The 27,172-nt window shown below is 59.0% G+C and overlaps 6 protein-coding genes across 6 annotated transcripts; 5 read left to right on the forward strand and 1 right to left on the reverse strand.

Annotated features, from left to right (window-relative positions):
• Positions 1 to 567: 567 nt before the first annotated feature.
• Positions 568 to 1,819, reverse strand: MRPL16 (mitochondrial ribosomal protein L16). The gene is made up of 4 exons (XM_058806855.1): positions 1,730 to 1,819; positions 1,408 to 1,473; positions 1,157 to 1,305; positions 568 to 1,065 (listed from the first exon to the last, which is right to left on the reverse strand). The coding sequence occupies exons 1-4, from the start codon at positions 1,809 to 1,811 to the stop codon at positions 580 to 582; spliced, it is 783 nt and encodes a 260-aa protein (XP_058662838.1). The 5' UTR covers positions 1,812 to 1,819; the 3' UTR covers positions 568 to 579.
• A 3,543-nt stretch (positions 1,820 to 5,362) lies between these two features.
• LOC131559409 (membrane-spanning 4-domains subfamily A member 12-like) lies at positions 5,363 to 7,763 on the forward strand. Its single transcript, XM_058807758.1, is given in 8 exon segments — positions 5,363 to 5,469; positions 5,471 to 5,576; positions 5,772 to 5,891; positions 6,216 to 6,272; positions 6,382 to 6,513; positions 6,855 to 6,968; positions 7,052 to 7,135; positions 7,350 to 7,763. Coding segments are annotated over 8 exon segments (741 nt in total). The 3' UTR covers positions 7,371 to 7,763.
• A 5,079-nt stretch (positions 7,764 to 12,842) lies between these two features.
• Positions 12,843 to 16,149, forward strand: LOC131559452 (membrane-spanning 4-domains subfamily A member 4D-like). Its single transcript, XM_058807810.1, has 5 exons — positions 12,843 to 13,084; positions 13,284 to 13,403; positions 13,586 to 13,642; positions 14,338 to 14,493; positions 15,855 to 16,149. Exons 1-5 carry the CDS (start codon positions 12,920 to 12,922, stop codon positions 16,086 to 16,088), a joined length of 732 nt encoding a protein of 243 aa, XP_058663793.1. The 5' UTR covers positions 12,843 to 12,919; the 3' UTR covers positions 16,089 to 16,149.
• A 356-nt stretch (positions 16,150 to 16,505) lies between these two features.
• CCDC86 (coiled-coil domain containing 86) lies at positions 16,506 to 18,499 on the forward strand. The gene is made up of 4 exons (XM_058807723.1): positions 16,506 to 16,719; positions 17,030 to 17,159; positions 17,471 to 17,545; positions 18,149 to 18,499. The coding sequence occupies exons 1-4, from the start codon at positions 16,523 to 16,525 to the stop codon at positions 18,266 to 18,268; spliced, it is 522 nt and encodes a 173-aa protein (XP_058663706.1). The 5' UTR covers positions 16,506 to 16,522; the 3' UTR covers positions 18,269 to 18,499.
• Positions 18,500 to 18,632: 133 nt separating this feature from the next.
• Positions 18,633 to 21,886, forward strand: LOC131559207 (acyl-coenzyme A amino acid N-acyltransferase 2-like). The gene is given in 5 exon segments (XM_058807499.1): positions 18,633 to 18,893; positions 18,896 to 19,167; positions 19,804 to 20,273; positions 20,880 to 21,082; positions 21,299 to 21,886. Coding segments are annotated over 5 exon segments (1,794 nt in total).
• A 1,248-nt stretch (positions 21,887 to 23,134) lies between these two features.
• Positions 23,135 to 27,147, forward strand: ZP1 (zona pellucida glycoprotein 1). The gene is made up of 11 exons (XM_058807254.1): positions 23,135 to 23,294; positions 23,485 to 23,606; positions 23,678 to 25,043; positions 25,143 to 25,286; positions 25,377 to 25,561; positions 25,738 to 25,835; positions 26,011 to 26,138; positions 26,208 to 26,397; positions 26,472 to 26,622; positions 26,864 to 26,948; positions 27,029 to 27,147. The coding sequence occupies exons 1-11, from the start codon at positions 23,135 to 23,137 to the stop codon at positions 27,145 to 27,147; spliced, it is 2,748 nt and encodes a 915-aa protein (XP_058663237.1).
• Positions 27,148 to 27,172: the final 25 nt, after the last annotated feature.

Raw genomic sequence — 27,172 nt, forward strand, 5'->3', positions numbered from 1 at the left:
GCTGGAGCCTTCCTCCTCAATAAAGAGCTCACCCACACTCTGCCTCCCGGCTCTGACCTGATCCATGGGTCCCTCAGGATGCTCCCAGCCCTAAAATCCATTTCAGGATAGAGAGCCTCGTCCTCCAAACTGCAATCCATGGATCCCCCAAACAACTCCACACTTCCAGCTCCAAACCCCACCTTGGGATAAAGATCCTCATCCTCCAAACCCTGATCCATGGGTGCCTCAGGATGCTCCCAGCCCTAAAATCCACTTCAGGATTGAGCCTCATCCTTCAAACCCCAATCCATTTATCCCCCAGCTCCGTGCTTCCAGCTCCAAACCCTGATCCATGGGTCCCTCAGGATGCTCCCAGCCCTAAAATCCACTTCAAGATAAAGATCCACATACCCCAAACCCTGATCCATGGGTCTCCCAGGATGCTCCCAGCCCTAAAATCCACTTTTCAGGCAAGAGAGCCATGTTGTTCAAACCCCAATGCATTTATCCCCCAGCCCCTGCGTTCCCAGCTCCAAAACCCACTCCAGGCTCTTGTGGAAACGTTTAATCCCAAAAGGAATCCCATCCAGCCCCTCCTCACACCCTGTGCTTCAGGAAAAACTTGCCCCAGTAGCGTCCCTTGAGCTTCAGGTCGTAGGGGCTCAGGTACTTCCTCATGCCCAGCATGTTGGAGGTCACCACCCGCTCGAAAGTCCAGGGGTTTTGGTTGTCCAGCCTCCTCTGCTCCTCCTCCCGCCGCATCTCCTGGAGGCTCTCCCGGCTGACTGCCACGGCCGGGAAGGGCAATTTCTGCGCCACGCGGTCGAGGAAGGGCCGCACCTCCCCGAACTCGCAGCGCCCGCCCACTTCCACCACCAGCCGGCCGCTCTTCACCGCCGTCACGTAGCGGTCGACGGGGCCCTTCCCGCCGCCCATGCGGTGCCCCAGGCTCTTCTTCGTCACCGACTTGTAAGGGGCGGGCACTCGCCACACGGCGAACATGGATTTGGGGTCGATGCTGCGCCCGATGGTCAGGCGGATCATCTCGAAGTGGCCCCAGTGCAGGTACCCCCCGCCCAAAGCCTGTGGGGGGACACGGTGCGACAGCTCAGCGACACGCAATCCCGGCCTCTGGAACGCACCCCCGCTCCGTTCCGTGCCTGTTCCCGCTCACCAGGATCCCGTACTGCCCCTGCGTGAAGTCGGTGGCCACCTGGGACGGGCCGCGGATGTCACGGAGCCGCCGCGGCTCCCGCAGGACCTTGGGCACCGCCGGCACCTTGTCTACGAACTTCAGCTTCGGCTTCTCGGGAATGGTGATCCCTGCCGGGGAACACCGGGATCAGCATCCCCGGGATCTCCGGGAACACACCAGGGAGTGCCCCCGCCCCCTGTGCGGGATCTCCCGCCGTCCGTCCCCCTCACCGCTGTAATCCGGGGGCAGCCTCCACTTCTTCAGCCCCGCCCGGGGAACCGCGACGCCGCCGGGACCTGCGGGACAGAGGGGGGGGTCTCGGGCAGGGGCAGGAGGAGAGGGGGAACCCTGAGGGGCCTCCCCTTCCCGCTCTCAGGCCACCACAGCCCAGCCGGGAGTGCCACCAAGCCCTCGGTACCTCCCCGGTGTCAGCCCTTCCACGTCCCGCCTGAGCCCCCCCGCCAGCCTCAGGCGCCCAGGAAGGTCCCCCCGGCCTCTGAACCCCCTACAAGGCACGGGCGGCCCCTCGGAGCGCGGCCAAGCCCCTCTGACCTCCCCCGGCCCGGAGCAGCCCCGGGAGCCGCCATCGCCACATCGCCGGGACACGCCGGAAGTGCCGCAAGGGCGCCGCCATTGGTCCGTCCTCAAACACGCTCCGCCCGGGGTCCGGCCGGGAAACGCGGCGGGAACATCAGTTCCGCATGGAAACGCGGCGCATCCCGTTCGCAGCCCCGTACCGGGCTGGGGTCACCGGCGGGCGACACCCCCGAGGGTCCCGAGGGAGGTGCTGGAAGTGGCCTGGATGTGCTCCCAGCCTTTGTGCTGGGCTGGTGTGCTGGGTTTATGGGGATAGGTTTCATACTCTTCCCAGCAAACGGCGCTGGGTTTGGATTCGGGATGGGCGATCTGCGGCCGTGACGTCACAAAAGGGGTGAGCGCTGGGGCGAGGCGTGGCTGTGATGTCACACAGGTGCCCCCCCCCGCAGCACTGTGACATCAGCACGGTGTCTCCACAGGACACGTGCCACCACCCCTGGCTCCCAGTGCGGCCACGATGGGACACGGATGAAGCCATGAGTTTCCTGCTCCCCTCGCTCGTCCTGCTGGTGGCCAGTACGGCCGTCCTGCTGGCCGCCCGCATTTGGAAGGCGCGGAAGCGCCTCGGGAGCCGGGCCGGGGCGTCGCGGTGCTGCCGAGCGGCCCCGGGGGCTCCCGGTTCCCCCCGGGCTGAGGAGCCCCCTGCGCACGGCCCGGCTGCCCCGCAGAGCCCCCTGTACATCCCCTGCGGCTGCGGCCCCTGCTGCACCCCCTGCGCGACAGCGGCGCGGGAGCTGCAGGACCTGGTGACGCCGCTGTGGCCCGAGGTGTCCTTCCCGCGGGACGCGGAGATGTGGCAGCTGTCGTGGGAGGATCTGGAGCAGCTGCTGGAGCAAGGCCGCCTGCCCTGCTGCGCCTCCTGCAGCTCCTCCGGGAGCCTCCATCCTTCCCACGGCCCGGCTGGAGAAGGCGCCGTGGACACATCGGGCTGCTCCCTCACAGCCGCGGGCATGAGGAGCAGCCGCTCGGCCCTGAGGATGCACGTGGCCAGGAAGAGCCTGGAAGTGAAGCTGAGAGCGCAGCCCCCGGCAGTGCGGCGGTCCCAGGAGCGGCTGGGGCAGGGCGAAGCGTCATCCCCTTCCTCCGAGAGCCTGCCCGGCTCCGAGAGCCCCGGCGGGAGCTGCCAGAGCCCGGACGCCGAGGAGGCCTCGGACAGGTCCTGCAGCTCGGCCGGCTCCGCGGACATCAGCGGGGCCCGCTCGGCCCTGAGGATGCACGTGGCCAAGAAGAGCCTGGAAGTGAAGCTGGGAGCGCGGCCTGCCCCCGTGAGGAGCTCCCAGCGGCGGGCGGCACAGCAGGAAGCGGCCCGGCGGCCCTGGAGCCCGGCCCGCAGCGCTGCAGGGCGGCCCAGCCGCTCCGAGTCGGAGAAGATCCTCCAGAGGCAACGGGAGCTGGAGTTCCCCCACCTCCTGGGGGCTCCTACAGGCAGGATAAGGCCCCTGCTGGCAGCTCAGATGTTCCTGAGGATGCTCTGTTATAAATAAATCCGCATTTCCCCACAACACCGAGTTTGGGATGGGGTGGGGTGTAGGCCCACACAGTTTGTGATGACTGTGAGTGCGGCTGGGCCCAGCCTCATCCCCAATGGCACAGCTGTGAGCAGCACTGACTGCCATGAGCCAGGGAGTGCCCAAGGCACTGAGCAACCACAAAGGGAGCAGCGGGCACACAGGTGCAGGGCATCAACAGGAGAGGATAAAAGGCTGGGCTAAGGAACAGGGAGGGCAGATACCTGCAGCCTTCTGAGGTGAGAGGTGTTGCTCTGTGTGGGTTGAAGCCCGCTGAAATTGTGTGGTATACTTTGTGTGGCCATCTCACTGTCACAAGAGGGTTCCTTCCTTCCCAGTAGCTGGCTTTGGATTCAGAATGGGAATGCTTAGGATCACACATGGGTGCTTTGGCTGCTGCTGAGCAGGCCTTGCTCTCCTCACAGAGTTTCCTGCTGGGGAAGGTGGGAAGAGTGTCCAGGATCAAATCCCTGGGGGACTCTGGAAACAAGCCCCAGGTGGGTACAAGGGGCAGACCTGTCCCACCCAGCTTGCCCTGTGGCCAGCACCCTCCTCCCAGCTGTTAAAGCCATTGCTGGGGCTGGTTTTCCATCCCCGTTCCCACAGAGGATCCCAGGGGAATGCGCTTTGTGCTGTTCCTTGCAGCCCTGGCCCTGCATGGGGTGCTCTGGGTGAGAGGGTGTTTGGGGGGACCTGGCTGCCCTCCCTAGAGAGAAGGATCATGGGGGTCCCCAAATCCCTGTCCCATCCCTACACGTGCTCGCAGTGCCAGGCTCTGTCACCAGTGGCCACATGTGGCTCTCAGTGCTGGCCGCTGTCCTGGGGTCTGTGCTGGCAGGGATGGGACAGGGATGGTGACACCACCTGGAGCTGGGGACCACCCTGCAGGTGAGGAATGGGGACACCGTGTGTGTTCCTGATGGGTGTAGGGTGACAGTGAGGGGACCCTCTCAGCCCTGTCACCCTGCTCTGAGCTGGGTGACACCCCCAGCCCCAATTCCACTTCTTGCCACAGCATCCAGCACAGGAATGTCCTGCACTTGGCCAGAGGGCCCCTGGCTGTGGCAGCAGGCCCTTCTCCCTGCCTGTGGAATGTTCCTGCTCCAGGGAAATGGGGTTCCCTCCCAGAGCCCCGGATTCCTCTCAGGATCCCCAGCTCTGAGCCTCCCTGTGACCCCCATGGTGGGATCTCTCCATGAGGGATTGCAAGCAGGTGGTGTGGTGTTGTCCGGATCAGGATGGGGTACAGGGGTGTCCCCCATCAATTTGGGGGTGCAGGGTGCTATCGTGTGTCCCTCTCATTCCCAGGGTGTTCATTATTCCCTGATTTCAGGTTTAATCCTCTGCCTGGAGCACTTGGCTCCTTCTCTGCGGGGCTGGATGCCCTAAAAATGGGGAATGAAGACAGCTTGGGGGGAAAGTGTATGGGATCAGAGTGGGGGGACCCCTTCTACTCCTCCACTCCTGCAACAGCGGTTCGGGACATTCAGGCCCACCCCTTCTTGGGGAAGGAGATGCAGGGAAATCAGGAAATCACGCCTGGGCAGTGCCCAGCTCCGTCCTGGTGCCGCCCCTGCCCCCGCCCGTGCCCCCGCTCTGCGGGGAGGAGCCGCAGGAGCCTAATGGCCCTTGATGGATTTTTCTTCCAGGAATTCGCTGCGGGGTGGTTTTGATTTTCTTTTTATTTTTTTTTCTCTCTCTTTTTTTTCCTCCCTTTTAAATTTTTTTCCCCTTTCTGCGCTCCTGTAAACACGACGTGGAGCTGGAATGAGGGGGGGGACACGCAGCTTGCGGGGGGCTTTCGGGAGAGGGCTGGCACCCCGATTTCCTTAACTCCCTTGAGTGAGGGTTTGGGATGAGCAGCTCTTCCCCGCGGGGGGGATACGGTGTCCTGGAGCCCTGCCCGGAATGCGGGGGCAACACTGGGAATTGCCCCATAGAGCCTGGGGACCCCACGGAGCATCTTCCCGCCCCACGGAGCCCCACTTCCCGCCCCTCCCGGGGTTTTGGGGGGCTGTCCTCTCCATCCCCCCGTGTCCCCCCGTGTCCCCCGTGGGCTGGGCGGTGCCCCGGGGGGGGGATGCCGCAGCCGCTGACGTCACGGTGCTCAGCCAATGGGCGCGGGCTGTGGCGGGGTGGGACAGGGGCGGCCCCGGTGGGGACCGGGACTGCTCCGGGGGGTCCCGGTGCCCCCCGCTCTCCTCATGCAGGGCATGGGGAGCCTCCGGCTGGGCAGCCGCGCCGTCATGTACACGGCCGAGACCCTGCCCAAGGGCAAGAACCGCGTCATGGGGGTGAGTTTAGGGGGGTCGGGGGGAGAAACGCTTGGAAAATCCTCCCTCGGCCCCTTCCCGGGGGATTCCCGGGATCCCTCGGGGGGTGCTGTGTCTCTGGAGAGGCGCTGGGATTAAGGCATCCCCCATCTCCAGGGTGGCTCTGTGGGCAGGGGGGTTGAGTTGACCCCATTCCCACCCACCCCGCTCTTCCAGACCATCCAGATTATGATGGGATTCCTGCACATCGGCTTCGGGATCGTCCTGACCACGCTCACCAATGTCTACACCTCTGTCTTCGTCATCGGAGAGATCCCTTTCCTGGGCGGCGTGTCGGTGCGTGCCAGGGGGCTGGCAAGGGATTCCCACCGGGAAAAGAATGCCTGGGGGGGTGGGATGCCCACCGGGAAGGGAATCTCACCCGGGAACAATGCCCACAAGGAAGGGAATCCTGATGGGGGGATGGCAGCAGGTGGGACACCCGTTGGAAGGGATGCCCACCGGGAATGATGCACCTGCGGCTCCCGAGGCTTCAGCAGCTGGAGAACAAGGGCAGGGGGGTCACTGTGTCCCCTGTGCCCCGTTAGTGCCACCTGTGGGCAAGTTTGGGGTGCCCGGGGTGCCCTCAGGGCCAGCTGAGCCCCGTCTCTCCTGCTGCAGTTCATCATCTCGGGGTGCCTCTCCATTGGCGCCGAGAAGAGCCCCACGGAATGCGCGGTGAGTTTTCCCGGGAGCACACCGGGAGTGATCCCATGGGGTGGGTGGAGTGTCCCTCTGGGGTTTTAGGGGGATCTGCCACCCCTCCAAACCCCCTGGGTGCCCATAGGTGAAGGGCAGCCAGACCATGAACGTCATCAGTGCCATCTTTGCCCTGCTGGGAATCGTGGCCTTCATCGTGGACCTCAACCTCAACGGGCTCTACCGCTCCAGCCTCAACTCCTGCAGCTATCTCATCCTGGTAAAATCCCACTTGCCACAATTCCTGCCCCTGGGAATCCCCCTGGGACCTTTTCTCCAGCCCTCCAGGGGCGTGATGTCCTTTCCCAAATCCCTGTTGGGGTGGCGGTTTCTCCTCTGCCGGCGCGACCTATTTTCAGCTGGTACCTCGGGAGATGAGTCACCCCTGGAAGCATCCACGAGCCGTAAAAACGGCGGCATGGAGGGCTTGGAGCGAGACCTTGGAGCTGGGCATGCACAGGGAGGGGAAGGGGAAGCCACAGAATGCTGCCCTGTGTGGGATTCATCCTCCTGGGTGCTGCTGGGGATGGGGGGACTGATGGGGTTTTCCCCATCCTGGAGCTCGCAGGGAATGGGATTTCCATCGTGCTGCTCATCTTCACCATCCTGGAATTCTGCATCGCTGTGGCCACCGCCAACTTCTGGTGCCGGGCCACCCGCCTCAGCTCCAACGAGGTAAGGTGAGGGGGTGCCAGGGACGGGTCCCAAAAGCTGCATCCCATGATCCCAGTGTTTCCCATAATCCTGGTGTTTCCCAGGCCATGCTGATCGTCCCCAGTGCCACCCGTGTGGATCTGGCCGTGCCGCCGGCGGAGCTGCCTCAGCCTCCCAGCTACAGCGAGGTGATCCAGGGAATAAGGGGTGGAATCAGCATTGGGATGGCTCCTGGGATGACAGTTTTCTCCCTGGGGAAACATCCCACCCCAATCCCCAGGGAGCACCCTGGAGCATCCATCCCTCTGCTCTGGGAATAGGGAAGAGATCCCAAACCCCCGTGGGTGGTGAGTCCCCCCAAATCCTGCCCCCTTCCCAAAACACCTGCTGGTCTCTTTGCAGCTGGCTGCTCCTGAAGTCTGACACGGAGGATGTTGGAATGGGATCCTGCCTCCATCGCTCCTAAATTCCAGGGCTACAGCATCCTCCTCCCACTGTGCTGCTGGCTGGGAAGTGCTGGTCCCCCCCAAAAAAGCCAGGGACACCCCCAAATTCCCTGCCCCTCTGCCCCTGGGCCTGGCCTGAGGGGCTCCAATGCTGGCTGCTGTGGGAAGGGGCTTCTCCAAGGGGGGAAATCTTGGGCAATTCCTGCCTGTAAATCCCTGGTGGGATGCTGGGGTTCACTTGTGTTGGGGTTCAGGAATTCCTGGTGGTTTGGAGTGACCCCGATGTGTGCTGGGAGCCGGGCGGGTCACCAGAGCATCTACCTCGGCTCGTTCCCTGTTGGCTTCATCTTCTCTTGGGAATAAACGCTCTCTCCGGGCTTGTGTCTCCTGAATATGAGAATTTTCAGTGTGGGATCAACACTTCCCCCTCACAGAGCTGCTGCCCCTCAGGAAAGAGATCATCCTGCCTGATTTAGGGGTACTTGCTCTCTCTCCTGAGGGAATTCTGCCCTTCAAAACCCCTCTCCTGAGAGAATTCCATCTTCCTAAACCCTGGTAGCTTATTCTGAGGGAATTCTGTCCCCATAAACCCCTCAGTTCCCGCTCACTTGAGGGGATTCTGCCCCTCAAAGCCCCTCTCCCCAGGGAATTCTGCCCCTCAAGACCCCTCCCCTGAGACAATTCCATCCTCCTGAACCCCAGTACCTGATTCTGAGGGAATTCTATCCCCATACACCCCTCCGTTCCAGCTCACCTGAGGGGAATTCTGCCCCTCAAAACCCCTCTGCTGAGGGAATTCTATCCTCCTAAACCCTGGTAGCTTATTCTGAGGGAATTCTGTCCACATAAACCCCTCAGTACCTGCTCACCTGAGGGGATTCTGCCCCTCAAAGCCCCTCTCCTGGGGGGAATTCCATCCTCCTATATCCAGTACCTGATTCTAAGGGAAATCTACCCCCGTGAACCCTTCCGTTCCCGCTCACCTGAAGGAATTCTGTCCCTCTAATCCCCTCTCCTGCTGCAATTCCCCCCTCCAAACCAGGGTACCTTGTCTCCCGGGGGGAATTCTGCTCCCCAGACCCCCTCACCCCCCCCCGTTCCAGCTCGGTCCCGCTATATTTAGCGCGGCTGGAGCAGCCGGCGGCGGTGCCGGTGACGCCAGCACAGCGCATCCCAGCCCGGTCCTGCCGCCGCCACCGGAGAAGCTGCCCCGGGGCTGGAGCTGCTCCGGGAGGTGACACGGGGACACCGGTGTCGTGTGTTCCCTGCTCCCACCATCCTGGGAGGCGGGAATGGGGCTGAGGGGCGCTCCCGAGCCTTATCCGTGCGGCAGTTCCTAAAAAATTCTTTATTTTCAGGGCTCGGGGATCATTTTGAACAGGAGCAGGTTTGTCAGCTCCTGACAAGCTCATTTATGGCTCCACCCTTGATTGTCCAGCATCTGTGGGAATGCTGGTGGGTTTAATGAGGTGGGGATGAGCATCCAGCAGCATCGAGGTATTTAGGGAGCATCCCAAGTTCATGGAATGGAAAGGTGGAATGGAGGTGAGGAAAGAGATCCCAGTGCTGATTTTCCAAGGGATGGGAACATCTGGTGAGTTCCCAGTGCTCTGGGGAGGATCCTCTTAATTTCTGGGCACAGGATCCATCCCAAACTTCCCCTCCAGTGCCAGAGTGGGATCAGTGATCTCCTCCTTGAATGTTCCCTTAGGTTTTGGGGTGACTTCAGTGTTTTCCTTCTCTTTTCCACGCTCCCTCACAATGCTCCGGCTGCTCAGCCAACGCCTCATGGATTATTCACTCCCTGTCAGTTATTTCTGTTCCTGGCTCTGAAAAAATAATGAGCCTGATCAGTAGGAAAAGCCCCAGGGATTTGGGGAGCAGGATGAACAGGCTGCCTGTGCTCAGCCCGTGGCCACAGCCCATTACAGCCCCGGCTCCTCACCTGCGGCTCCGGAGCATCCCGACCTCTCCTGGCTCCACCGGGACCAGCACAAAGCCATTCCACCTCCCATCCAAGCTCTGTGGTGGTTTCCTGGGAAGGAGGCTTCCTCCTCTTCCACCAGCATCAGGCTCTGTTTTCCTGGAGTATCCCAGTGTTTACATGTAGCTTTCCCAAAAAATGCTGGAAAAAGTGTTTAAGGCTCCATGGGAATGTGGGGGTTTCAAATATATTTTTATTTGTAGGTGAGAATTTGCAGATCTAGGGGGAGTGGAGACTTCCAGGAGCTGGGAATAGCAGGTGACCCATTACAGCCCTGGCTCCTCACCTGTGGCTCCGGAGCATCCCGACCTCTCCTGGCTCCACCGGGACCAGCACAAAGCCATTCCACCTCCCCTCTGTGTTTTCTCAGTGTGGTGGTTTCCTGGGAAGGAGGCTTTGTCCTCTTCTACCAGCATCAGGCTCTGTTTTCCTGGAGTATCCCAGTGTTTACATGTAGCTTTCCCAAAAAATGCTGGAAAAAGTGTTTAAGGTTCTATGGGAATGTGAGGACTTTAAATATATTTTTATTTGTAGGTGAGAATTTGCAGATCTAGGGGGAGTGGAGACTTCCAGGAGCTGGGAATAGCAGGTGACAGGGACACCACAGAGTTTTGTGTCCCTGCTGGTGGTGATCCCTAAGGAAAACCAAAACCCTTGGAGGAGCTGGAAAGGGGAACTGTGACATGGACTGACGTGTCCCAAAGGCTCTTCCCCTTGGGAAGAGGAGGATCCAGGGAGACCTTGGCAACTCTTCCAGCACCTAAAGGTGCCCCAAGAGAGCTGGAGAGGGACTTTAGGAGAGCCTGGAGTGCCAGGACAAGGGGGAATGGCTTCCCACTGCCATGGGGTGGGTTTAGATGGGATATTGGGAAGAAATTCTTCCCTGTGAAGGTGGTGGAATGTATTTCCCGGGGGAGCTCTGGCTGCCCCATCCCTGGAAGTGTTTAAGGTCCTATTCCAGGACTGCCAGTGGAAGTTGACGCTGGTGAAGCCTTGGAGAAGTTTTCTGGAACTTTTCTGCAGGCTCAGGAGTTCTTCTGGGAGTGAGCGGATCAAAGGCTGGAACGTCACGTGCAGGGGTTGATGGACACATCTGGGACAGGGTTTGGGAGCGATGCCACCGTGTCCCAAATGCCAGGTATGGATCACCCCAGCAGGCAGCAATGCCCCCCCAACCTCCCGCCTGCTCCCTGTTCCAGATTCCCTTATCCAGGAATGGACACTGGGATGTTTAAAGCCAAAACCCCTGAAACCTTTCCCAGAAAACATGACTTTCCTTCTGGAATCGGTATGGAAAGAGCCCTGTGGGAAGCAGAAACACCTGGAAGCAAAGCAAAATGTTGACTTTTGGTATTTTTATGGGGATATAAAGCTAGTCCCAGGAAGCAGCAAGTTTCTTTGGAGAGCTTTTCTCCATCGTAATCTATTTTCTTTGGAAAAAAACTCACAGATTTTGGGGTTGGAAAAAGAATTTTGGTTCCACCAGGCTCATAAATTTTGTCCTGTGCTGGTGGGAGGGAATTTGGGCGGGTCTTGTTGATCCCCCCTGAGCATCCAGTCAGGCTCCTGCCATCCAAAACTTGCCCTAGAAAATAGGAAAATGAACATTAAAATCCAAGGAATGTGTTTTATACATCCGCAAAGCCAAAAATTCCTGCAGAGAAAAGGTTGGAAAGCTCCACCACCCGGCCCTGCTGCTCCCCTGCATCTGCTTCAAAGCTTCACCTCCTCTGGAATCTGCTTCCAAAACAAATCCTGACATCCTACCTTGGGCTCCTGCCATCCCCAGCTGGCCCTGGGTTTATTTAGGAATGGGGAAAGCGCTTTTTCCATGGATCACCCGCTTGGAAAGTGGGGTTTGGGGGGCTGAGGGCAGTCATGGCTGTTACTGGCTGCAAGGCTGGAACTTGAGGAATGCTGTAGGAATCTGGAAAGGCGGATTTGGGAGGAAATCCACCGTGCAGGGTGGTTTTGGCTGGGAATGTGAGCCGTGGATAATGGTGGAGGATACCCTGGCTGCCTAAAGGCTAAAGAGGGGATCCCACACGGGGGCTCAAGTGTTCCTTCCTGGGGCTGGAACGAGATCCCTGGGATTGTTAGCATTGGAGTGTTGAGAGGGATGAGGCACCAGCAGGAATTAAAGGCTCTGAGGCATCAGGAATGTGATGAAGAGGCTGAATCTCATCCATGTCCATGTTTTTCCTGGAAAGCCGTGCTGCCAGATGCAGCCCTTTACAAGGCCAAGTGCACGCTTCCATCAGGGATGCAGGACGAAGGAAGGTCATGGGTGGGATGGAGGAACGCCATTGGAGCCGGGATGGAGGCGTGAGCTGCTGCTCTTTGCTCTCCAGGTCTGTTCTTCCAGCTGTTTTTTGGGATGTGATTCGGGCCGGTTTGGAGGGGCTGTCCCGTTCCCTGGTGTGTGGGAGCGTGGGGAGGGTGCGGAATTCTGGAATGGTTTGGGGTGGAAGGAAACTTAAGGATCATCCAGTTTCACCCCTCTGCCATGGGCAGGAACACTTCTCATAGCCCAGGTTGTTCCAAGCCGGCCCCAGGGCTGGAAGCCGCTCCTGAGCTCTGGAGGCGCGGTGATTCCAAACGCGGCCTCTCAGCTCCCTCTAGAGCCAGAGAGAAGGAAAAAACTTCCAGAAGTTGCTGCACCTGCTCCTGAAATCGTCACCGGGAGAGTCCTGTCCTTTCCCAGGCAGAGAGAGAGGTGTTGGGGTGATGCCAGAATCCTGGACCTAAAAATTCCCGTTCCACCAAGAAATCCCTACCCTGCATACATCAGACATCCAGGAAACCCGGGGGGTCCTCCAGGTCGGCATGGGGTATCCCAATGCTTCTGGAGAAAAGGACATGGCTGTTTTCTGGGAGGAGGAAAGGATGGAGGCAGGAAGGGGCCTCCAAATCCCTCGGGATCCCCTCGCCGTGTGTGGTGGCTCCATTCCCAGCCTGAGCTCCCATTTCCCATCATAAATAACAGCATCTCTTTCCCTCTGACTCCCAATGGAGATGGCCAGAGATCCCTGAATCCCTCCTGCGTGTCCTCACTGGGGACAAACGCACCGGGATGGAGGAGGGTGAATTCCCAAAAATGGCAATAAAGGAGCTTCCTTTACAATAGGGTTTGTAAAGTTCCCTGTCTCAATGAAGTTTTCCTAGGAAGTGTCAGGGTTAGGTTATCAACACCTCGTTAGGTACCAAGCTAATTGCAGGAGCGATTCCCAAGCAAAGCATCCACAATTTGGGATGGAAAGGGGATCTTGGAGCATCCTGAGGGGAAAGCATCCAACCCTTCCCTGTCCCTCCCTCCCTCTTCCCGTGCAGGATTTTGGGAGCCTCTGCTGGCAAAGCCGCCCCATTGAGCAAGAGGGCCCTGACGAGAATTCCCTGAGCGAGCTTCCCGCAGGGAGCAAAGGGCAGTGGGAGCGTGTCCCTGCCTGGCCAGCACCTCCCGGGGATTTCAGACAGCAAAGGGACCACGGTGAGGAGGAAGGCACCTGGGAATTCCTGCAGTCCCCTGGGCTGGTTCCCGGGCCATGGCAGCCACCACAGTGACGGACGCGGGCAGCGTGAGGATCATCACGGAGGTGATCCCGGCCACGGATCCCCGGGCAGCCCAGCTGGCCTCAGGCTCCCAGGCACCTGCCAGGACCTCATTCCAAACACAAGGCTTCCGCAGGGCTCATCCCAAGGTGTTGGGGGTGAGACACGGCCTTCCAGGGGCCCAGCAGGACTGGGGATCCGCAGGGATTGTCCTGCTGGATGTTCTCCCTGGCTGGGTGGAGGGGATGTTGGGATAGGTGCCTCTCCCAGTCCCTTCCTGGCACTGTGATGTGGGATTGGGCTGGGATGTGCCTCACAGTAACGGGATCGGGATCCATCTCCCTCATCCTTCCCCAGACCATCCACATCTTCACTGGAATTGTCCACATCTGCTCCGGGATCATCCTGACACTGTCGGAGCACAGGAACCCTTCCCTCCCTGTGGCCAGCGGGGTCTTCTTCTGGCTGGGGATCCTGGTAAATTGGGATGAGGACATGGCAATCTCAGGGAATCCTGGTGAACTGGGGACAATATCCAATAACCATTTCACCCCACGTTCTGGGGTGTTTGTGCATCCCTGAACCCCAGTTCCCACCAGGAAGGGTGCCAGGGAAGGGTGCCTTGCTGCTGACACCAATTCCCACTGTTTTCCAAGTAGCTCCTGGTCTCGGGCTCGTTGCTGGTGGAAAGTGAAAGGAGAGACAGCCCTGTGCTGGTAAGATCCAGGTTGGGAGGGACAAGGTGTCCCCCCATTCCTTATGTCCTTTCCAGCACCTGCCAGGACCCCTCCACAGCCTGGATTCATCCCACGGGATCCACAGGCCAGTCTCCCCCTCGGGAAGTGCCCAGCTCTCCCACAAGGAGCACAGGATGGAGGTCGGGGTCACTGTGAGGGGGATGAAAGGTTCAGGGGCCCTCATGGCTTTGGAATCACTGTGGGATGAGGAGGATAAAAGGTCCAAGGAGGCCCTCATGGCTTTGGAATCACTGTGGGATGAGGAGAATAAAAGGTCCTATGAGGCCTTATGGCCTTTGGAGTCACTGGGGGATGAAAGGTCCAGGAGGCCCACATGGCTTTGGAATCACTGTGGGATTCCAGGGATAAAAGGTCCAAGGAGACCCACATGGTCTTTGGAATCACTGTGGGATGAGGAGGATGAAAGGTCCAGGAGGCCCTCATGGCCTTTGGAATCACTGGGGGATGAAAGGTCCAGGAGACCCTCGTGGTTTTGGAATCACTGTGGGATGAGGGGGATGAAAGGTCCAGGAGGCCCACATGGGCTTTGGAATCACCGTGGGATGAGGGGGACAGGACTGGGTGGCTTCTCCAGGAGATCTGTGCTCGCAGTTGGATGATCCCTGTGGGAAGCAGCCCTTCCCAGGGCCCGCGTCACCGGGTGCTCCCTGCAGGTCAAGGCCTGCTGTGTGCTCAGCGTGGGCGTTGTCCTGGGCACGCTGGTGGCCATCGGGATCCACGGCACGGCCATCACCCGGATCACACCTGGCTGCGAGAAACCCGAGCCCTTCCGGACCCGCCCGGAATGGTGCCTCCACATGGAGAGCAAGGTAGGACACCGGGATTGCGAGGGAATCCCAGTCTGGGTGGAGTGCTCAAGGATCCAGGTCCTGTTCGGGTGGTGGATCCCAGGATATTCCTGTGAAAAACGCCAGTCATTTGTTTTTAGAATTTTAAAAGTTTAATGGTAATAAAATGGTTATAAAAATAGTCATATAACTACAGTAATAAAAATTTGGACAATTGGGATTAGGACAATACAAGACAATAAAAACAAAGAGTTATGGATGGTCCAGGTACCTTTTTCTGGGCAACATAAGCCCAAAAAGAGACACACATTAACAGAGGATTAACCCCTAAAAGCAACAGCCTGTTGCATATTCATACACCTCATACGTGGTGCATAACTTCCATTCAAACAAAGGATTCTGTCTGGTCACTGTCAACTTCTTCCTCTTAATCCTGAGAGCTGAGCGAGGCAGGAAGAATTTAGTTTCTCCTGATAAGGGAGCAATAAATTCTTTCTCTGAAAGATTTAGGTGTCCTGTGGCTGCTATGTTGGTACAAGTGCCTCATTTCTCTCTTTTAAAAAAAGTATCTTACATAGCACAGTTTCTATTTTAACATTATGTTTTAACCTAAAACTATATGTGAAAAATGCATATTTTATGATGGGCTATTGGCAAATATTAAAATGAATATTATATGTGTTGTGTTAGAAAGTAATGCTGTATTAATTCTCTTAAGTACTGTGGTAAATATAGTTTTAGGTTATAACATAAAGTTAAAATAGAAACTGTGCTAAGTTAGATACTTCTTTTTCTAAAGGAAGGACTCACACTGAGATAGCAGTGACGGAACTCCTAATTCTTTCAGAGAAAGAGAATTTATTGCTCCATTATCAGGAGAAACTAAATTCTCCCTGCCTCGCTCGGGCAGGATGACGCTGTCAGGATTATGAGGAAAAGGTGACACTGACCAGACAGAATCCTTTGTTTGAATGGAATTTATTAATCATGTATGAGATGTATGAATATGCAACACGTTATTGTTTTTAAGGGTCAATCCTCTGTTAACGGGTGTCTTTTTTCGGGCTTATGCTGCCCAGAAAGAGATACCCGGACATCCATAACTCTTTGTTTTTATTGTCTCATATTGTCCTAATTCAAATTGTCCAAATGATCATTACTCTCATTCCATTACTATTTTTATAACCTTTTTATTACTATTAAACTTTTAAAATTTTAATAACAAGCGATGGGCGTTTTTCGCATATATTTAACACACTAGTTAAGAAAATTATTATAGCATAACTTTCTAACACAACACATATAATATTAAATTTATTATTTGCGAAAAGCCAATCACAAAACAGGCATTTTTCACACTCCCGTTCTCCTCCTCCTGGCAGAAGCTGAGCAACGGCCTGGATTCCATCCTGGCGCTGCTCGGCCTCCTGGAATTCTGCGTGGCCGTGGCGGTTCTGGCGTTCGGATACGACACGGTCCGGCAGCACACGTACACCCAGCTGGTGAGGGAGGCGGCAGTCCTGCAAATCCCGGGAATGCTGATCCACCCCTTCCTCCCGTGTACCTCCCGGACATTTCCCTGGATTTCCCTGTGTTTGCTTCCCCAGGCGCTGTAGCCACGGCCCAGCCCCGCACGTGGAGCCCCTGGGATGCCGTCAGCGTGTTCAGTCCCCAATAAAAGCCTCTCCCCCAGCCCGGCCCGCCCGTGTCTCCGGGGGTTACTCGGGGTGCGCGGGGGCTCGCCCCGGGTGTGTTTGGGGGCAGTTCGGGGGGGTCCCGGTACCGGCGGCCACGGTGGTGGGCGGAGCTGCCCAGCACAAACATGGCGGCCGTACCCCGTGCAAAGATGGCGGCCGCCACCGTTCATGGAGGGTGCTGCCCAATACAAACATGGCGGCAGTGCCCGCTACAAACATGGCGGCCGCCTCCGTGCCCGGAAGGTGCTGCCCAACACAAAAATGGCGGACGGGGAGGTGCTCTGGCTTCGCGCTCCTGCGGCGATCGCCGCTCTGACGTCATCTGTCCGCGACGCCGCGGGGCCGCGTGGATCATGGAGGGGGAGAACGGGGAGACCCCGGCACCGGCACCGGGAGCGACCCCCGAGGGGCCCAGCGGGGCCGCCGCGGCTCCGGCTGCCGCGGCTCGGCGGCGGCGGAAAGGCGGCAAGAAGCGGCAGGAGGCGGTGGTCACCATCCCCCGGGGCAAGCCCAAGTCGGGACGCGTGTGGAAGGATCCCGGGAAGAAGAGGTGGGAAGGGAAGCGGGGAATGAGGGGCAGTTCTTGGGGGGCTCTGGGCTCCAGAAGGGCTCTTTACGGGGGTCATGTGGTCTGGGGGAATTTTGAGGGGGACAGGGTTGTCTGGGGGCTTGTGAGGGGTTCCAGAGGTATCCATGGGCTTTAGGAAGAATGCAGAGGTGATTGGGATGACTTGGAGGCGATGCTCAGGATGCCGTGGGATGCTCCGCGGAGTTTCATGGAATTCTAGAGAGGAGCTGGAGTGGCCCCGGCTGCATCCCGGGCTGTTTGGGGATCCAACACCCCCCGTGTGCCCGCGCAGGTTCTCCCACATGATCCAGGACAAGGCTCTCCGCAGCTCCTGGGCACGGAAAATGAAGGAGAGGCAGGAGAGGAAGCTGGTCCGGGATCTGGCACGGCAGCTGGAGGAAGCCAAGCAGAGGGAGAAAGAGGTAACGGGGCTCGGGAGCTGAGAATTCCCATCTTTCCCAGGCACAGTCCCATTCTCTGCCCTTTTCCCAGGCCTCAGAGCTGTGGCAGAGCCCAGGAAAAAGGGATGGAGAATTCCCTGTCCTGGTGCCAAATCCAGTCGCTGACAGTCACATGCCCCAAGTCACTGACTCGGAATAAACCCCCTGGGTCAATTCCAGCCTCACCCGGGGTGGAAAACCTGCTGGAATGACAGATTTCACACTTGGCTGGGCTTTGGGTTTAATCCCAGGGGAAGGGATCCTCAGGGAATGTTGTGGTGCTGCTCCCACAGGAAAAGAAGCGGCGGCGGGAGGAGAACCTGAAGCGGCGCCTGGAAAACGAGCGGAAAGCCGAGATTGTCCAAGTGGTGAGTCCCCTGTGCCAGCTGGGAACAGCCCTGGAGCACCCCACATCCTCCAGCCCCCATGGATCAGCCTCTAGTTTGCTCCAGTTCCTCTCCCTGTCTTTGTCTTTGGAGGAGCCTAGGAGGACTGGGAGATTCCCAGTAAAGCCAGGCACGCTGGAAGTGTGTTCCCTGTGTTCTCCCAAGCTGAAGAGTACCAGAACTCAGGGATAATGGGGTGGTGGAGCAAGGAAGATGCTGCACCGGTGGGGATCCATGTGGGGAAATTGTGGCTTTTCCATTGGGAAGAGACCTGGGAGCTTGGGGTGGGTGTGACAAAGACCTCACCTGTGGGTGAGGATGGGGTTAGTTTTGGGATAAATCCCTTCCTAGATGCTGAAGGTGCTGGGAGGCTGGGAGCCCTCCATGCCCATTCTGCCTCATTCCCACACTCTGCTCCATTCCTGGAAGTGCTCCAGGACAGGGCTTGGAGCACCCTGCACCAGCGGAAAGCATCCCTGCCCACGGCCAGGCGGGGAACTGGATGATCCCTAAGGTCCCTTCCAACCCAAAGCATTCCAGCATCCTGTGATTCCATGGGATCTCCTCTCCTTTCCCGTTTCCCAGATCCGGAACCCCCTGAAGCTGAAGAGGGCCAGGAAGAAGCAGCTGAGGCGGGTGGAGAAGCGGGACACGCTGGCCCTGCTCCAGAAGACGCCCGTGAGGCGCAGCACGGCCACAGAGTGAGGCAGGATTTGGGATCCTGCTCCTCCCCAGGGGCTTCTCCTCAGCTTGCCAGGCTGGAATCGCTGCCAGGACCCTCAGTGTTGGACAAACAACGGGACAGAGCTGGGGGCATGCATTCCGCAGGCACCAGCTGTGGGATCCCCCTGTGGAATCAGGATGCGGCCGGTGCCGGAGGCTGGAACAGAACTTTGCTTTCCCAAATTTGCCTTGTTCTTATAAAAATGAAAAGGAACTGAGACAGATTTGCCTCCAGTGGCTCTGGGGATTGAGGGCTCCTGCTGGGGCCTTCCCTAAGGCATTCCTAGGATTGGAGTGTGCCATGGCCCCTCATTCCAATTCTCCAAAGAGGGAATTCCTGTTGGGAATGAGCCCCAGAATGTGTCAGCAAGGAAGGGGGCATGGTGTCACACACCCTCCTCTGGGGGCAACGCTGGGAATTTGGCAGGGGCTGGAAGTTGGAAATCCACGTGGATTTCTTAACATTCCTGGTTTTTCTTGGTCCATGGACACCCCTTTCTGCATTCCTGGGGAGGGATGCGGCTCTGAGCTGGGATGGGGGGACAAAGGGGTGCACTGGCTGGAAAATGGCACTGCAGGAATCAGCATGGAGCCCTGGGATGGGAATATGGAGCCCTGGAGCTTCATGCTGGGGTGGCAATTTTGGGGGTGACCCTGAACCCTGAATTGGAATGGGGCGTGTCCCACCCGTGTCCAGGAATGGGGAGGTGCCACAGGGAAAGTGGGGACTGACAGGAATTTCGGGGTGTGGCCAGTGCCAGGCAGGCACGGGGTCATGGGGCAGGAGGGCTCTGCCCTCGCCATTCCCGGGTTAATGATTTCCAAGGAATCCTCAAGCCTTTCCCTGTGCAGAGCCCACGGCCCAGGCTGTGCCCAGCGGGGTAAGAGAAGGGGAAGCTCGGGCCCTTGGGGGCCGATTTCCTGCTGTCACGGCTGTGGGAGGACCACGAGAACCACGAGTCTCCTCCCAGGGCTGGACCGGGGCCAACATCCCAGTTCCCAGCCTGCCGTGCTGCCCGGAGCGGGAGCGGGGTGCACACAGCACCGGGGGGCTCCGAGCCCCTGGATCCCCATCCTGCTCGGCTCCGGGGTGGGCAGGAGGAGGATAAGGAGGGGGAGGCAGTGGGTGCTGGGAATGGCGGGGCTGGGAGACACAGGGAAAAGGGGTGTCCCGGCTGCCGGGTGAGTTTTGGAGCAGGGATGTGGGTTTAGAGGGTGGGAGGGGTGAGGAAGGGAAGGGATGGGGACGGGGAAGGAGAGGATGGGGATCATGTAAGGTGGGAACCAGGGAAGGAGGGGACAAGGACCAGGAAAGAAGGGACAGGAACCACAAGGGAATGGGGACATGGGAAAGAGGGATAGGGACATGGGAAGGAGTGATGCTAGCAGAAGTATCTGGACCTCAAACCCCATCCTGGGGGTCTCCCGTGATGGTCCCTGGGGACAGGCCCCGACTACCATTCCCCTCCTGGGCATGGCAATCGCTGTGGGACACTCAGGGTGATTCCCATTGCCAGGTACACCATGGTGGAGGTGACGGTGACGCCGCAGTCCTCGCTGGCCGACCGGCCGGTGCAGATCCGTGTGCGGGGACTGTCCCCATCCCAGCTGGTCACGCTCCGGGCCTGGCTGAAGGACGAGCAGGGCGAGTGCTTCCAATCCCGTGCCTTTTTCCGTGCCGACGGAGCGGGAGAGGTGGATCCCGGGCTCCACGCCGCCCTGGGGGGCAGCTACTCGGGGCTCTGGCCCATGGGGCTCCTGTGGTTCCTGCAGCCCGACACGCTGTTCCGGCGGCTGGTGAAGCGGGATGTGGCCGGCAGCCCCTTCCGCGTGCGGCTGGAGGTGTGGGACGGGCTCAGCCTGGGCACGGATCCGCGGGAGCAGCCGCTGGCATCCTGCGAGGCCGAGCGCTGGTACGTGGGCCCCGGAGTGCAGCGGGTGCCCATCCGCGAGGGAAGGGTCCGTGGCGCCCTGTTCCTGCCTCCTGGTGAGCACTGGGCAGCGGGGATTTCGGGATATCACACCTAGGGACTGGGGAATTCGGGATATCAAACCTAGGGACTGGCAGGGTGTGTGTTCTTGGGAGACCTTCGGTGCCCAGCCTTGGGACCCCTGGGATACCCAACCAGTATTCCCTTGGGATACCAGACCTTGGGAGCCCTGGATACTGATACTGAGCTTTGGGATCCTGGGGATGCCAAACACTGGGACCCCTGGGAAACAACACTGGGATTCCTGGGATGCTAAACCATAAGATTCCTGGATTGTCCAGCCCTGGAAGTGCTGGGTTAGCAAACCTCAGGACCCCTGGGATGCCCAAAGTTGGGATCGATTCCTGGCTTGTCCAGCCTTAGGATTCCTGAGATATCAAACCTTAGGATCTTGGAATGCCCAACCTCGGGACCCCCAGGATACAAAGTTGGGATTCCTCAGTTGTCCAGCCTTGGGATCCTTGAGATATCAAACCTTAGGGTCTTGGGACCCTCAGGACACTGGACCCTGTGCCCCCTGGGATGCCCAGCCATGGAACCTCCGGGATGCAGGGCAGCAGGGGTGGCTCCTCATCCCTGACATTCCCCCTGTCTTCCCATAGGTCCGGGCCCCTTCCCCGGAGTCATCGACCTGTTTGGGGGTGCGGGGGGCCTGATTGAGTTCCGGGCAGGGCTCTTGGCCAGCCGGGGCTTTGCCGTGCTGGCCCTCGCCTTCTTCGCCTACGACGACCTGCCCCGAGTCCTGGCCCAGCTGGACCTGGAATATTTCGAGGAAGCGGCTGAGCTGCTCCTCCGGCATCCCAAGGTGAGTCCCGGAGTGTCGAGAAAGGCACCTGTCAGCCAGGATGGACTGGGGATTGGGGGCAACCTGGTGAGCAGGATGTCCAGGTGACCAGGGGTTATGTCCCAGGGACTGGGGGATATCCCATGAGAACATCCTTGTCCTGGCACCCAGGGATGTCCCAGTAAATGTATTATCCCTGTATGTTATCCCAGCTGGCTCCATTTTCTCTTCCTTCAGGTCCGAGGCCCCGGCCTGGGTGTGGTGGGCGTCTCCAAAGGCGCGGAGGTGGCCTTGGCCATGGCCACCTTCCTGCCACAGGTGGCGGCCACGGTGTGGATCAACGGCACAAGCTTCCTGTACGGAAACCCGCTGCTCTACAAGGACCTGCGCATCCCTGCCATCCCCTACCACACCGAGCGCGTCCTTTTCACCGAGGTGGGAGCCATGGACAACTCGGCCATTTTCGACGACCCCCGGGACGCCGCGCACCGCGCCTCGGCCATCCCGGTGGAGAGGATCCGGGGCAAGGTGCTGTTTGTGGTGGGGGAGGCCGACCGCAGCTTCAACAGCAAGCTCTTCGCCGAGCTGGCCCTGGCGCGGATGCCGCCGGAGAGCGGCCGGGTGCTGTCCTACCCCGGCGCCGGGCACCTCATTGAGCCCCCCGGGTCCCCCCTGTGCAGCAACTCCGCCATCCGCGGCACCCCCAAACCCGTGGCCTGGGGGGGAGAGCTCCAGCCCCACGCCCGGGCACAGGAACATTCCTGGCAGGAGATCCTGCAGTTCTTGGAGCTCCATCTGGGCTCGGTTGCCGCCATGAAGCTGTGAGGGGTGGGGAGAAGAGGTGGTGGGATTGTCACTGCGGGGAATAAAGTGTCACCACTGGTGGCTGCTGCCTATGCTCCTGGGGGATGATGTGTGGGACAAAGGTTGGACACAGATTGAGGAAATCTATTGGAGATATTTGGGAGATACATGAGATATATGTTGGATACATATGGGATATACATCAGATTATATATATATATATATATATATATATATATATAGGGTGTATATTGGACATATATGGAATAGATATATTGGATATATATTAGCTGTATGTTGGACATATATATACGATATATATTGGATACATATGGAACATGTAGAACAGACAGCCCAGACATATATTGGACAAATATAGCACATATATAAAATAGATATTAGACATATATATATGACATTTATGGGGTGCATATCTATCTATATATATATATATATATATGGCACATACAGAACATATATTGGCCATATACCAGCCCAGCTGTGGCTCTGGGGCCACACTGCTCTCTCTGCAGCTGCCCCCACTTCCAGAGGAGGTTTGAGGGAATCACATCCAGCCCCTGGCTCCTCTGTCCGGGATCCCTGTGCTCCTGGGAGCTGGTGTGACCCCGTTCCCACACCCAGGGCATGGGACAGGGAGTGGCAGTAACTGTCACTCTGGGAAGGGGTGATGCAGTGTAATCTGCAGTAAAGATAAATCTCAGAAATGAAGCTTGGGGAAAGGTAGGCATAGGGAATGCACAGGCAGGACTTTGGATCCCCTGTGGCACTGCCAGCAGGGCACAGCCAGGGCACAGCAAGGATTTGGGGTAACTGGCTGATTTCCAATCTCTCAGGCGTTACTGGGACCGTGCCACTCTGTCCCCTGGTCCTGTGGCTATTCCAGGAGTGGCGTGTCCAGATGTCACTGCTGTCCCCACTAGCTCTGGGGAGGCGGGCACACACCAGCCTTCTCCTTTCTCCCTGGATAACTTGATCCAGCTGGGCATCCCACCTGGCACCAGTTTCATTCCCTGTTCTCTGGGACAGCCTCCAAGTGTGGGATAAGCTTGGTTTGTCCCTGGTCACCGTGACACAGCCACAGGAGCTGACCACAGGGCTGGGGCACTGAGGTCACTGGTGGCAGGGGAGCGAGGAGCCCTGGGCAGAGCTCATCCCACAGGATCAGCTGATCCTGATCCCCCCCCGCATCCCAGCCATCCGGATATAAATCCACACCGCAGAGCCCCGTGCTCCGTCCGTGTCACAGCCATGGGACGGAGCTGCTCCTTCCTCCTGCTCCTCTTCCTCCTGTCCCCGTGGCCCAGAGCCACTGTGGCACTGCTGCAGTACCGCCACGACTGCGGAGAGCTGGGAATGCAGCTCCTGGTCTTCCCGCCCCACGGCCGCACCGTCCGCTTCAAGGTTCTGGGTGAGTGCGGGGCTCCCTGGATCCCCTTGGGTGCTGGATTTCTCTGGGACTCCCCTCAGCCCTGGAGTGTTCTGTGGTGATGGTGTCCCAATGGGATGAGCCCAATGGCTTGGATGAACTGTTGTTGCTGCCCGGGGAGTTTCCATGCACATGGATGTGTCACATCCCTGTATCCATGGTGTCCCTCCAGATGAGTTTGGCTCCCGCTTTGACGTGGCCAACTGCTCCATCTGCCTCCACTGGCTGAATTCCAGGGAAGACGGCTCTGTCATCTTCTCCTCTGGCTACAATGGCTGCCACGTCCTGTTCAAGGTGACGCTCCTGTCCCCTCCATGGTCCCCTCCAGCAGGATGGGGGTGACTGTCCCTCATGTCCCCCCTTAGGAGAACCGCTATGTCCTGCGGGTGCAGCTGGAGGAGCTGCTCTCCGGCGGGATCCCCGTCACCTCCTACGAGGTCAACATGACCTGCCCCAAGCCAGGCGGCTCTGAGGCGCTCCCAGATGGAACCCAGGGGACGAGCCGGGACAGCCCAACGCTGTTCTCCCACACCGGCCTGCACCAGGTCTCGGGCTCCTCCCTCACCCTCACGGGATCCCACTTCTCAGCCCAAGATCTCGTGGAGCAGGTTCACGCCGTGGGACAGTACCAGCCCAGCCCAGCGCTTCCCGGGATCCACCACCATTCCAGTCCAGCCCACTCGGGGCTTCTGTCCCAGCCTGCTGGGGTTCATCCTGTCAACCCAATCCAGGGAAGCTTGTTCCACCCAGCGGTGCAGCCCGCCCAGCCTGGGGAGCAGAGCCAGCCAGGGTTCCTTCGCCCAGTGCTCGTATCCCAAAACCATCCCAGTTTGGGGCATCAGGGGGGGCAGAACCAGCCGGGGCACCTGCATCCAGGGTCTGTATCCCAAAATCAGCCTGGGATTCGCCCAGGGTCTGTATCCCAAAACCAGCCTGGGATGATGCATGCTGGGGGTCAAAACCAACCTGGGATTCGCCCAGGATCTGTATCCCCAAATCAGCCTGGGATTCGTCCAGGGTCTGCATCCCACAACCAGCCTGGGATTCGTCCAGGGTCTGTATCCCCAAATCAGCCTGGGATGATGCATTCTGTGGGTCAAAACCAACCAGGGATTCGCCCAGGGCCTGTATCCCAAAATCAGCCTGGGATGATGCATTCCGTGGGTCAAACCCAACCAGGCATTCGTCCAGTATCTGTATCCCACAACCAGCCTGGGATGGGGGGGATACATCACGGGGGTCAAAACCAACCAGGGATTCGCCCTGGGTCTGTATCCCAAATTCATCCTGGGGGTCAAAACCAACCAGGGATTCGCCCCGGGTCTGTATTCCAAAATCATCCTGGGGGTCAAAACCAACCAGGGATTCGCCCAGGGTTTGTATCCCCCAACCAGCCTGGCTTGACCTCCACCGGTGCCCAGACTCCAGCAGGATTCCAGCGCCCAGGAGGTCAGCCCCTAAACCAGCCAGGAATATCTCGTCCCAATCATCCCTCCAACTCCCAAACCGGGTTCCCAGGCCACGCTGGGCTGCTCCATCCCAGCCCAGCTTTGGTGCACCCAGGACTCTCATCCTGGCCAGGTTTCATCAGCCCTGGACCCCAGGCTGAGCCGCAGCCCGGCCTGGGACTCCCTGGGCTGCGGCCCCAGCCTGGATTGCTGCATCCTGGGATTCACACCCAGCCCAGCCTGCTGCAGCCCACAGCGCTCTTCTACCCCTCGCCGGGGGCAGGTAAGGCAGGAAGCTGGGATGCTGGGACAAAGGGAAACGGCCTCAAGGCGCTTTTTCAACCCACGTTTCTGCTGTGTTCCCTCTTCTGCTTCCCTCCAGGAATGCAGCTGACCCGGGAGCAGTGCCAGGTGCCGGTGGGCCGCATGCCGTGCGTGGCTCCACAGGGACGGGATGCGTGCCTGCAGGCGGGATGCTGCTACGACGACATGGACCGCACCACGCCCTGCTATTACGGGAATACCGGTAGGGATACCCGGAGGGCACGTCCCAAAATCCCTCCCCGGCGCCGGGAGAGGGTGCTCAGAGTGACGGAGCCTCTCCGTGGTGTCGCAGCCACCGTGCAGTGCCTGCTGGAGGGACACTTTGTGCTGGTGGTGCCGCGGGGAATGGTGGCCCTGCCGTACAACCTGGACACCGTGCGGGTGGCCGGCGGCCAGGCGGGGTGCGAGCCCCGCCACGTGTCCGAGGCCTTCGTCATGTTCCGCTTCCCGGTCACCCATTGCGGCACCACCGTCCAGGTAGGGCAGGAAAACCCGGAGAACCCCCAGGTGGGCACGGTGGGGTCACTCCAGGATAGGAGTGCCCCCAGTCCCTCCAAAACTTCAATGAAAAACTCACCCACATGCTGCCTCCTGCCTCAAATCCTGATCCGTGCATCCCCAGGATGTTTCCCATTCCGGTGTTCCCTGCACAGGTGATCGGGGACACGCTGGTCTATGAGAACCAGCTGATCTCCACCATCGATGTCCAGGGATCCCCCCGTGGCTCTGTCACTCGGGACAGCGTCTACATGTAAGGGGAGAGGGTGGAAAAATCGAGGCAAGGAGCCGGGATTTCCCCTCGGATCAAACCATCCCTCCCTCCTGCCATGTCCCTGGTGGTGTCCCCACACTTTGGGCTGAGGAGGCTTTGGTGGAGGATCTGATGCAGGATTTGGGAGTCTCCCACCTTTCCCTCTTTTCCCCAGTCTCCGAGCTCGGTGCATCTACAATTCCAGTGACCTCCTTCCCTTGGGAGTGGAGGTGGCCATGCCCCCCACATCGGCCCCCCTGGCCATGCTGGGCCCACTGGCGCTCCAGCTGCGCATTGCCACCGGTGAGTGCTCCCCATCCCGCTCCCCATCCCGCTCCCCATCCCGCTCAACCCCTCCCAACATTCCCACAGACGAATCCTACAGCTCCTACCACGCTGTGGGTGACTTCCCCCTGGTGAGGGTGCTCCGGGACCCCATTTACGTGGAAGTCCGGCTGCTCCAGAAGACAGATCCCAATTTGGTGCTGGTGCTGCACCACTGCTGGGCCTCTCCTGGCTCCCACGCCACATCCCAGCCCCAGTGGCCCATCCTGGTGGAAGGGTGAGTGGAAAAGGACGGGAAGATGGAAGTGAGGGGGTCACTGTGCTGACACAGTGTTCTTGTTTCCTACCCAGGTGTCCCTTCCAAGGGGACAACTACAGGACACGGCTGATTCCGATGGGTCCGGCCTCTCCGGAGCTGCCCTTCCCGAGCCACTACCAGCGCTTTGTCATCTCCACCTTTGCCTTTGTGGAGCCCCCCAAAATGGCTGTGCTGGAGGGGGAGGTGAGAGGGATCCCCCTGAATCTATATGTTGGGAATGCCTCAGTGTTGGGAATCTCTCATCCCAATACCCCCAGACCCACCCCAGCACTGAGCTGCCCACAGTCCTTTCCTGTTGGGAAGATCACGCTGCTTTTGGGAGGTTCCTCAAGGCTTGGGGATGCTTTTTGGAGGTGGGTCTCTTCAGGCTCGGGGAGCCTTTGTGGGGATCCCCAGGTGAGGCTGGCATTCCTGTGGCTCCCAGGTGTACATCTCCTGCAGCGCCTCCGTGTGCCACCTGGCCCAGCCGGAGCCCTGCCGGCCCTCCTGCCAGCTGGGAGTGCCCTCGCGTGAGTCTGGGAGCCTCCAGGGATTTGGGAAGACCTCTACGTGCCCCTCTCTTCCCAAGCCAACCTGCTGCTCCCCACAGGAGCGCGGAGGTCTCCAGAGGACAGGAGGACAGGTGACAGCATGGGGACAGTCACATCCCAGGGATGCGTTGTGTTTCCTGAGGCTCCCAAGAGAGGGGGAACTCAGCAGAGAGGCTGAGGGGTGAGTGCCTTCTGCTCCCTAA

Source organism: Ammospiza caudacuta, chromosome 6 (assembly GCF_027887145.1).
Source record: "Ammospiza caudacuta isolate bAmmCau1 chromosome 6, bAmmCau1.pri, whole genome shotgun sequence".
NCBI lineage: Eukaryota > Metazoa > Chordata > Aves > Passeriformes > Passerellidae > Ammospiza > Ammospiza caudacuta.